General features: G+C 34.1%; 1 protein-coding gene across 5 annotated transcripts in view; it reads left to right on the top strand.

Annotated features, from left to right (window-relative positions):
• The window catches only part of AP3B1 (adaptor related protein complex 3 subunit beta 1), a 248,717-nt gene that overhangs the window by 180,399 nt on the left and 56,645 nt on the right, over positions 1 to 11,673 (top strand). For all 5 annotated transcript variants that reach the window (XM_045796415.2, XM_045796418.2, XM_045796416.2 and 2 more), the window contains exon 22: positions 888 to 994. In XM_045796415.2, coding sequence (XP_045652371.1) covers positions 888 to 994 — 107 coding nt within the window. The remainder of the gene's footprint in view (positions 1 to 887; positions 995 to 11,673) is intronic.

The following is an 11,673-nucleotide window of genomic DNA, read 5'->3' on the forward strand; positions in this document are numbered from 1 at the left end:
TCAGTAGGGCCTGAACATAGGAGTTGCTGATGAAATTGGAGATAGACGTCTGCTACCCAGTATGATGCCGACTGGCCACACATAGCTGCTTACATTTAAATTTAAGGTTAATTAAACTATGAAGTACAGTTCTTTAGTCATACTAGCCATATTTCAAGAGTTCATTAGGTATATATCTAGTGGCCACTCTATTCGACAGTGCCAAACTAGGTCATAGAGAACCTTGTGCACTTAATTAAGGAGTTGGACTTTTATCTTATAGGCAGTTGTGAGCCTCTGAAGAGTCTTAAGCAGGGGAGGATGAGATCTGTACTTTTCAAAGATTTTCAAATTTACACATACCTGATCTCATGTACATAGTGGTTTTAGAATCAAAAATTTCTATCTGGTACATAGCTTTTGCTGAAAGTATAATTAGAAGGAAGTTAGGTAGCTTGGACCCCTGTAATTATTATAGTGGAGAATAAAATAGAGAAAAGATTTAAATACACTTTTAAGACTTCTGATTCTGCTGGAGAATTCTTGAAAGCTATTGTTGTTCTTTATATTAGCTGGAAAAATGTTTCCTTACCCTTTTTTTATTTTAGTGAAGTTACTGGGTCATAAATGGTAGTGATAATATTATGTAATACAAATTTTCAAAAACTCTTACTCAAGGTATTTGTATCCTTATTTTGTTAAGGATTTGCCATTATGTTTTGAAAGGTAAGACTAATAACTGCCATGACTTGATAATAACTTAACTAAATCAAGATGTTAAATAGAATTGTCATAGATATATTAATCAAAGTAATTTAATTAGATTTACTAACAAAATAAAAATGTTGCTTTTAATAATATGAATTAAATTTTCATGCATATTTGCTAATTTGGGCCTTTTCTTACAGTTAACCCAGTATCCACTCCAGTTGCACTTCCCACACCAGCTCTTTCTCCAAGCTTGATAGCTGATCTTGAAGGTTTAAACTTGTCAACTTCTTCATCAGTCATCAGTGTAAGTAATTTTCAAAATATATTAGCTCAGTTTTCATGTGATACCATTTCATCTTTCTTATTAAAATGCAGATAATTGAAATGGATTCTTAGTCTTGAACAGTTTCTCTTCTAAACAAGTTCAATTTAGATCTGACCTTTTAATTTTATAAATATTTTAAAAATTTGCTCTATCCAAACCATTATCCTCACAATTAACTTCTGCTTATTATCCACATTTAATTATCATGTTTACATTTTTCTCTGGCACTCTTACATATGTATAACATACAAGCATTCTTTGCCACATTGGGTTCATTTATGTACATAAATTCTGCCATAAAGAATCATTGTCTACATTAATAGACTCAAATTCCCACAATCATTCCATTTCTGTTACACTGTTCTTATACTGTAGGCTACTAAAAATACCTGACTATTTTCATTTTAAAATTCAAGATTGTCTTTCTCTTTGCATTATCTTTATATGTTTATTTACCTCCCTTAGTATCTCTAAAAATAATTCTTTAATGTTACTTATAGGGTATGGCTTGAAGTGAGGCGAGAGGCCGACCTATCTCAAAATAATGCCAAAACCATCAGCCTGTCATGATATCTGAAACTGCAATAACTTTTTTCTGTGTTAGCATATTATATCCACTAACCTTTCACTCTAAATCAGGCATGCTGCCTGCAATGTATAATCTGTTGATATGCTTGACCTCTTGTTAATTTGTTGTCAGAAACCTGACAAAGTAAGAGAAAAAACAGTAAGTTCTAATGGGAACACAAGGTAGCTTGAATAGATCTGGTGTATCCCAGGGCTGGCAGAGTACATAATTGGTGATCTGAGCTCCTGGGGAGCATAGAGCTGGTTCTGCCGAAAGTGGGAAAGAGGAGTACCTAATTCTTGTACATTGTTACAAAAAATTTCCCCATCAAAGCAAATGTGATATCAGGACCATTTGGTTTAGAATGCACAAGTGAAAACTATTAAGCTGAGCATGTTGTTTTAAGTTGTAGAATGCAGTTACCTCTAACTGCTCAGAAATGAGTAAGAATGCTATCTTGGGTTTTAGTTTGCCATTCTTGTTGCTAAAAGGAAAAGGCACATTGAAAGAGATGGAGGGAAGCAGTGAAAAGAAGCAGTTAAGTCTTTATTATTTAAGTAATAAATATTTCTTGAACATTTGGGTACGTTGTAAAGAGAAAGTAGAAATCAAGAAATCTATAGTGAAACAGTTAGTCCTTGAGGGGAAAGGAGGGCCCTAAAAACTTGGGAGGCAGTAAGGTAGTGGATAAGTAAGTCGGACTTTGATAACAGATGACCAGGGAACAAATCTCTGCTTAGCTTCTTAGTAGCTATGTGGTTGGGCAGATTGGTATGTAACTTCTGCACCTCACTTTCCTGTGAAGATATTATATACCCTATAGGATTATCATGACATTAATGAGATAATAAATGTATAGCTCTTAGAACAGTGACTGGCACATTGTCATCACTCAGTAAATAGTAACTAATATTTTTAAAAGTGATACGATAATGGACCCTGAGTAGACTCTCATACTTTATTAGCTATAAGAAGAATGCAGTTGAGATTAGAAAAGCTTGCAGTAAGTTTTCATTCATCACAAAGTAATTGAAGGACTCACCCTTTTATACTAAAAAAAAATAGTTATTGGGATGGTCTCTTCAAAGGAGAAGAAAAGCACTCCATCCAAAGAGTGTACAAAAAAAGGACTGCCAGATGGGCAAAATGGGTAGAAGGGAGTGGGAGATACAGACTCCCAGTTATGGAATAAGTCAGTCACGGGAATATAAGGCATAGGTTAAGGAATACAGTCGGTGATATTATAATAGTGTTGCATGGTAACTGGTGGTAGCTACGCTTATGAGCATAGGATAATATAAAGCAAAGTTGAACCACTGTGTTGTATACCTGAAAGTATACTTGTCTGTCAACTATACTAAAAAAATTTTTTTTAAAAAAGACTGTCAAGTTCAGCTCAACGAAGCAAATTCGACTCCGACTCATCTCCAAAAGCTAACAAAATGATCAAATAGTAGTAAAAGAATGGCAACCAGAAATTCACCAGCAACAATCAAATAAGGAAAGGAATAGAACTTGAAAGATAGAACTTTGAAAGGTGGAGCCTATAGAATAAACAGAATATTCTGATGCCGAATGGCATGGCTCCTAATCTTACCTCCAGTTCTCAAAACAGTACTTAAAAAGGATTAATGAAGCAAATTGTAATTTTTTTCATTATGTGTATGAATATAGAAAGAAGTAGATTAAAGACATCAGAAGAAAAAACAAGAAAAACCCTCAAAAATTACAACCCTCGATTAATGATATGGGACCTCAACAAATATAGGAGGCTTTTGGATCCTAAAATGAAATTCATAGATAAGTACATCTATAGTTGTAAAATAAACATGTTTCCCTTATTGAATAGAAGGAAGAAATAGAAGTAATTTACAATAAAGTAATAGTTACATTGCTATATAAATGCTTGTCCCATGACTACACTAGAGATGTACTGAAGTAGTTAAATAGTGCTGGCACTGATAGGTAGAACCACCATGAATGTGACAACTATAAATGCAGACTGATATAGGTGTATTAGCAACTCAAATAATGTGGGTTGGGGTGTTGCTATCAGTAACATAATTTTCCAAAATGTTGAAGAACAGTTTCTAGTAGTTGTATTCCAAGTCCCAGCCTAGTTGATATGACTTCCTAGACCGTAGACAAATTTTATTTATTTCAGTGGATTATTTAAATTTATTTTCCTTGTGTATTTAGTAAAATAGGGGTAGATTTTATTTTTTTTTGAAATAGCCAAAATATTTGTAATGAAACCCAAAGAACAGTTCCTTTTTCACACTAAATATTTTTCAAATGAAAAATTTCACTTATTTGTTCTAACCTTTTAAATTATATATTCAGAACACAGAGATTTTTAAACATAATTCCCAATGAATGTCATCATCATTGTAAGGAAAGTCCTAGTTTTTCAAACTGTATGTTAAAAGGTGTATAAACATAGTATTTGTTCTAGTCTTACTTGAGGCTAATTGGCAGTTGGCCAACAGATGGCTAAAAATGAAGAAACATTTCCTATAATAGTATGTCCATGAAAAAACTAAGTTTTTTAGTGGATTATTAATGAGTTTTTCTACTAGATTATTGTTAGGCTAAGAGTTTCTAAATTGTTACACGTGAAGCCCCAGGAATTCAAAAATAACAATCCTCAGAATGTTAACAGCTTCTAGAGGGGATGAGAAAAAAGTGAGGTGGGAGAAAAGACAATTTGCATATAAGAATAAATGTAGAATAAGAATAAATTGTTCACCTGGTATTAGAAATGTTGGAGTGAAAATTGGTCTTTTCTGCTTTAAATAATTTTTTGTATATTTGGTTTTTTTGTTTTTTTCCCCAATAAGAGTATTTTAGTTTTATTCATAATTTTATTTTTCTTTTTATGATGATGATGATGATGATGTTACGTTAGTCACCATACATTACATCATTAGTTCTTGATGTAGTGTTCCATGATTCATTGTTTGCACATAACATCCAGTGCTCCATGCAATACGTGCCCTCCTTAATACCCATCTTCAGGCCAGCCTGTTTCCCCAGCCCCTTCCCTCTAAAACCCTCAGTTTATTTCCTGGTGTCCATAGTCTCTCATGGTTTATCTCCCCCTGTTTTCCCCCCCTTCATTTTTCCCATCCTTCTCATGTCCTCCCTGCTATTCCTTATGTTCCACAAATAAGTGAAACCATATCATAATTGATGCAGAAAAAGCATTTGACAAAATATAGCATCCTTTCCTGATTAAAACCCTTCACAGTGTAGGGATAGAGGGTATATTCCTTAATTTCATAAAAACCATCTATGAAAAGCCCACAGTGAATATCATTCTCAATGGGGAAAAGCTGAGAGCCTTTTCCTTAAGATCAGGAACACGACAAGGATGCTCACTCTCACCATTATTGTTCAACATAGTACTAGAAGTCCTTGCAACAGCAGACAACTAAAAGAAATAAAAGGTATTCAAATTGGAAAAGAAGAAGTCAAACTCTCTTTGCAGATGACATGATACTTTATGTGGAAAACCTAAAAGACTCCACCCCCAAATTACTAGAACTCATATAGCAATTCAGTCATGTGGCAGGATACAAAATAAATGCACAGAAATCAGTTGCTTTCCTATACACTACACATGTAACTGTAGAAAGAGAAATTAGGGAATCGATTACATTTACAGTAGCACCAAGAACCATAAGATACCTTGGAATAAACCTAACCAAAGAGGTAAAAGATCTATACTCTAGAAACTACAGAATACTGATGAAAGACATTGAAGAAGACACAAAAAGGTGGAAAAATATTCCATGCTCATGAATCAGAAGAATAAACATTGTTAAAATGTCTGTGCTACCGACAGCAATCTATACTTTTCAACGCCCTCTCGATCAAAATACCAATGCCATTTTTTCAAAGAGCTGGAACAAACAATCCTAAAATTCATTTGGAACCAGAAAATACTCCGAATCACCAAGGAAATGTTGAAAAAGAAAAACAAAGCTGGGGACATCATGTTGCCTGATTTCAAGCTATACTACAAATCTGTGATCACCAAGACAGCATGGTACTGGCACAGAAACAGACACATAGATCAATGGAACAGAATAGAGACTCCAGAAATTTTTTGTATATTTGGGACACAAAACTGTTAAAGTGGATTCAGCAGTTCAAGTTACCTCTGAAAACTTTTGGTGTATTTTTTACTGATAAACATCAGCATGAAATCTTGTCTCATTCTTTGCATTTTTTATGTTTCTTTTCAAACTAGTTTTAGAAAATTTATTAATTTGCTTACTTAATATTTAAGATTTAAATTTCTAAAGAAAAATGACCTCTGAGTTTAATCCCCCAAATGCTATGAATCCCATGATGGAAGTATAGTACCTGTAGTTCTTTAGCACCTAATCACAAGTCAGAAGGTTTCTATGGGAATATACTTTTCAGGAGTTCCAGTTTAAAAAACCAGGAATTCACTTAGAAAGTCAGGGCAACGTTTAGGAAATGCATTGAGTTTGGAGCCCAAATACTTGATATCTACCCTTGGCTGAGCTAGTTATTATCATTGTGACTATGGGCAATTCATTGACTTGTGTAAACTTGAATTTTTGAATTTAAAAAATGGAGATAATACTTGCCCTAAATACTTAATTGTGTTTTCATGAAAAGTAAATGAAATAATGAGCCTGAAAATGTTTGAATTCTGTTCTATGGCTATCTTGTGGAGTGAGAAGAGACAGATGAAGATGGAGTTCTAGGAAACATCATGCTTTAAAGGCAACAAAGAAAAAGGCCAAGAAGATGAGTTAGTGAAGGAGGTGAATTGTGGAACATAGTATCAGGAAACTCAGAGATTAGGAAGGGAAACAGACAAATCATTTTATTATAGTAAGTGCTACACTGGAGGTATAAATCTGCTTAGGTGCTATCAATTGACCAAGATCTCTTAGAAAAGAATTTGTGTATGTGACCTTGGAACTGAATTCAGGAGAATAGTAAGAGTTTGTCTAGGTGGCTGGAGTAGAGTAAGAGTGATGTGATGGACAGAGGAAATAGGGTATGCAAAGGCTTGAGATGTGAACAGACTTGGAATATTAGAGAAACAGTAGTTCAGCGTGGCTAAAGTATAGCAGAGATAGGTTGGAATAACCGAGTCTGATATTGGAAAACTATGTTGGTGACATACTGACATGGGAAGATTGTAGTAATGACTCCTGTCCAAAAGATTGCTTTCCAATCTTTTCATGTTATGGTACGTACAGAAAAGTGATAATATTTGTAGTGTGCTCTGGGGTAAACAGAGACTACTGCAAGAGGCCGGAGGTACCGAGCCTAAGAGCTCCAATGACCGTAGGCCCCACCTGGGCTTTCTGAGGGCTAATGGTGGGGGAGCAGCACAGCACACTTCTATCCTATTTGTGGCACATTAGTGAGGAAGCACTGACTTAGCTGCTATAATATTAGTGATTTGATCTTCATGGATCACAGTCCCCAAGTGGAATTAACTTAGGAGGGTGCAGGAAGATTCATTTAGAAAGTGATCATTATAGAAAACAAGGCAGTAAATTGGGGAATGGTAAGTAATTCCAAGAACAGTCCATGCAAGAGAAACCAGAGTTGCAACAAGAAAAGCCCTATTTGATACAATATGCTCCTTGGAGTTAGCCAAACTCCATGTTAGAGGCACAGTCCTGCCCACTGCTAAATTGACCCAAGACTACTGAGGTCAACTCAAGGTTTAGGGCTTTCCTAAAACTACCCTTAGGTTTGACAATTCACTAGAACACTCACAGAACTCAGGAAAGCACCGTACTTAAGATTGCAATCTTTCTGTAACAATAGGATACAAATTAGAACCAACCAAAGGAAGAAACAGATATCTTGGGTGGGTTTCAAATTCACAGCTTTCAGGTTACTCAACTGGCACAGAGTATCCGCTTAGCCTAAGTTGTCTAGGGTCCCACTGTGAATCACTTGGCAGCAGCCATCAGGTGAGGCAGGTGCCAAAGATAACACTAAACAAGTTGAGCTAGGTTTCTGCCCTCAGGGAGTTTACAGTTGAGTAAGGACATAACAAAAAATTTCCTCAAAAGTATATATAATAATACCGGGTGCTTTAATTGTATAACATAGTTTTGCCCATTTGGGAATTTCTGTAGATACAGGTTGTCATTTTTTGTCATTATTTCTCTGCTTTTACATTGGCTACACTCCACAGTCTGACCTGTCCCCCTCTGAAAATCGAAAGAGAGTTACTTTTGACATTTAACAGACTTTAGAATTTAGATCTCTAAACTGCTTTTCCTCTTTGACAAGAAGTAGAAGGCTAATTTTCTCAGTCCATGCAGTTCACCATCTGCTTTCCTTTAATTGCTACTGTGAAACATCACTTCCTCCCTTAATGATGGAATAAAGGCTCATGATGCTGGTTGAAGACAGTGGCAACAGTAGCATTAAACTAAGGTCTGTGGGTGTTGTTATAGGTAGCCAGCCTGGGGTTTACTGTGACCAGCAAAAGAATGGCCTTGAGTTTTTCATTATGACCAAGAAGCCATGTAACTAAAGTCCCTCTTGCCCTCCCTTCAAGGATTTTCAAGCCGAAGGGTGGGAAGAAGGAATCACATATGTAATGCACTTTAACTAGGGCAGGCAGAGTGAGGCAAAGAAAGGGCATTTTTTTAAATACATAAACCAAATTCAGCATCTGAAGTAAGTGTTTATCATTAGTTCTGTCAAGTTCCTTATCTAAGGAATATTTAAAAAAAAAATGGCTAGCAACTAGGCTTGTAGCTTTTGCTGTTGACAGAGATTGGCAACTAATGAAACTATACTGTCCATGATTAGGGATGAGGTCCTGACCCAGTTTGTGTTATAGGAATTTAGTTGGAAAATAGAGAAGAGTGACTGTCAGACCTACTTTTGGTGTGCAGCTTACACTATCAGTTTTAAAACAATATGAAGAAAAAACAAACTGTAATTCATGAAGCAGAATCTGATTTAGCCAGTGTGAAATTTACTAAACAGAATTGGGGATTATTAGGATAATCGCATATTGTAATGATGATAGTTATAATTGAAGTTGATTTCTGTTTCTCTTAAGTGAACTTTTATTAAATAGACATCTCTCTTTTTAATTACTGCTAGGTTAAGGCATTTTAGTTTTGTTTGCCAGTCAGCTTGTCTTGGTCTGCCAGAGCACCAACTTTCTTTTCATCTGTCTGCAAGGACACAATGCTTTGAGGGAGTCTTTATTGATACAAGCATTTACTAAGTCGTGTGCCAGACATTTCATGATATGTGGTCTTATTCCCAAAACAAATAATAATGTATCTATGATAAAGTTTGTTTTATAATATGATGGAAGAACTATCTTTTAAAAAACATTTATTTTTTGCATTTTAAACACTTAACGGTATTCAAGCCCCAGGCTGAGAGATGAGTCCAGCTAAGTCCAAATTACGTTGAGTTTAGGGGAGGAGGAAATTATAAGTCAAAATTAAAAATAATTTTGTCATTTTAAATTTGGGAAAAATCCTTTATTTGTTCTGATGAAAATGTCAGTAATCATGGAACTGTGGTAAAAATAATGAAAAATCATTGGCCTGGGTCTGCTTAAATTGAAAACATTTTTTAATTAAAGTTTGACAGTATTTTGTGCTTCCATTGCCTAGCCATGTCCCATCTTATTCTTTCATTCAATTCTCCTCTGGGTATGAGTTGCTTTAATTTTTAAATTAAACTTTAAAGGCGTGTCATACTACTGCTTCATCTTTTTATTTCTGTACTACTTCAGAGGTCTCATAGTTAATACCAGACCATTATCATCCCTCCCTTGTCTACATTATTAAAAGGAGCTGCTTTTTAAAAAGAGATTGTTATTAATTTTTAGTTGCAGGATTTTTATTGGAAAATATTTTTTATTTGGCTTAAGTAAATACATGCCAATCTAAGTCCTGACTGGCGGATAGTACTTTTATAATGCTCCGTCGGTATCATAATAAAGTTATCTACAATAAAAAATCTATTATATCAGAAGCTAATTAATGAACAGTAATAATTATGGCCCAAAGAAAGCAGGTCACCCATCAAAATATAGAAAATACATATATAAATCTGCAAGAAATTGAGGAATTAAAGAAGTGATGGTAAAGAAAGCCTTGGGCCTTTCTTTTCCTCATCTTTCTACTTTGTGGTGAGTAGTTCCTTTCCTTTGCTATAGGTCCACTCTTTTCAGAGCTGAGACAGTTCCCTGAACATCTACCGACTTGTCCAAGATTATGGGTTCTAGCTTCTATTTATTATAATTAAATGTACTATAATAGTAAATGAGGTTTTTAAAATAGCATTCATTTAAAAAAGATTGAATCTTTTTGGCAGTTTTATTTTACTCATCCAGAGTTGATTGAACTTTGTGTTACTGTCAACTGCTGTGTTTCAAATTTTGTTGCTTAGGTTGAATTTGTGGTATTTGCAGTGAAGTATATTTTTTTTAAGCTTTAAGGTATCTTAGATTATTATGCATTAGCCAAACATGTATTAATTATTATTTAATCATACATCAGCCAAGTTAACTTCTGTTACCTTTGTTCTTCTTTAAAAAGCTTGTCCAAAATTGTATGAACATATGGTAGGACATGGTATAAAAAATTTATATTAATAGTATTAAATCTTTTAACATGAGAAACCTGAACTAAACATGGAAAGTATTATTGTGATGCTTAAATAAACTTTGTTTCTCTTCAGAGGAGAAGAAAATGAATTAAACTATAGGGCACATGCCCAACTAATGCTAAAAAATTAATTTATTACCAGAGAGAAGAGAGCATAGAGTAAAAATAGATAAGTACAGTATATGACCCTAATATCAAAGAAAAGTAAAAGCCACTTATCTTAGAATATATCAGACACACTATTATTCAAATCATTCAGGAATGTAATTACAGACAGCTTTTATAGGCCTATCAATAAGGGTTATTTCTTTAAATTTGCAGCTGTTCCACATTACTGAATATATAAATATCTCCCCAAATGTTAAATTAATACTGAATATATATTTTACAATTCTGCACGAATACACCCAAACAAAATATCAGTAAGTTTTCCTTTAAAATGCATAATTTAGATTAAGAGAGATACCAACCAGATGTTTATCTTGTTTGAATCCTTATTCAAGCAAACCAGCTCTGAAAAGACATGTATAATAGTGAAGGAAATATGAACACTGTACTTTACATGAAATTAAGGGGAATTACTTTTTTAATGTAATAATAGTATTGAAGTTTCCTTTTAAGAGTCTTTATCTGTTAGATAAAGTAACCAAACTATTTCTTGATGAAATTAGACCATATCTGGAATTTGGTTTTAAATAATTCAGGAGTAAAGGGTTGGATTATAGTTTGGACAAATGTTGAAAATTTTTTAAACCTACTTAGTAGTAAGTAGCTGTTCATTACATTTCTTTCTACTTTTGTGTACATTTGAAAGTTTTCATAATAAAATGTTTTTTAAAATACATAATTTCAGAAACTCATTTATTTCATATTTTCACTGAAGCTTTAACATCCATGCCTCATAGACTATGTAACCTGGCAAAGTTATCTTGTAAATTTAAGCTAGTACATCAAAATTTGACTTCAGTTTGTCATCTGTGAAATTACAGGACTGTAATAGATTGTTTTTTAAGGTCCCTTCCAAAACTAAATATCTTGAAGTCTGTGGGAATGGGAAATTAAATGGAGAGATGCCAGTGACTTTAGTAAAATCATTGTCAGCATGGGGGAAAGGGGCCTTATCTTTTCTATTAGAGATGTATTGTAGATCTAATAAGACTTAGTCTCTGAGTCTCTGGAAGATAGGACAGGGCCTATTTATTGGCCTTTCTATTCCCTGTGCTTGATACATAATAGGTGCTCATCAAAAGTGTATTAAATGAATGAAATTAATCTTTTCCTGTTTTCTGGCTTAATCATGATAGAATCCATTCCCACTGATGTCAGTTTGAGAACTGTATTGTTAATTTGTTACATCACTGAGAAAACTTCCTATCCAGCACATAACTGAAAAGTAGCTGTGCTCATAGTCTTTAGCATGTAGCGTTTAAGACAAT

Source organism: Ursus americanus, chromosome 5, assembly GCF_024610735.1.
Source record: "Ursus americanus isolate L20-20 chromosome 5, mUrsAme1.1.p, whole genome shotgun sequence".
Taxonomy (NCBI): Eukaryota; Metazoa; Chordata; class Mammalia; order Carnivora; family Ursidae; genus Ursus; species Ursus americanus.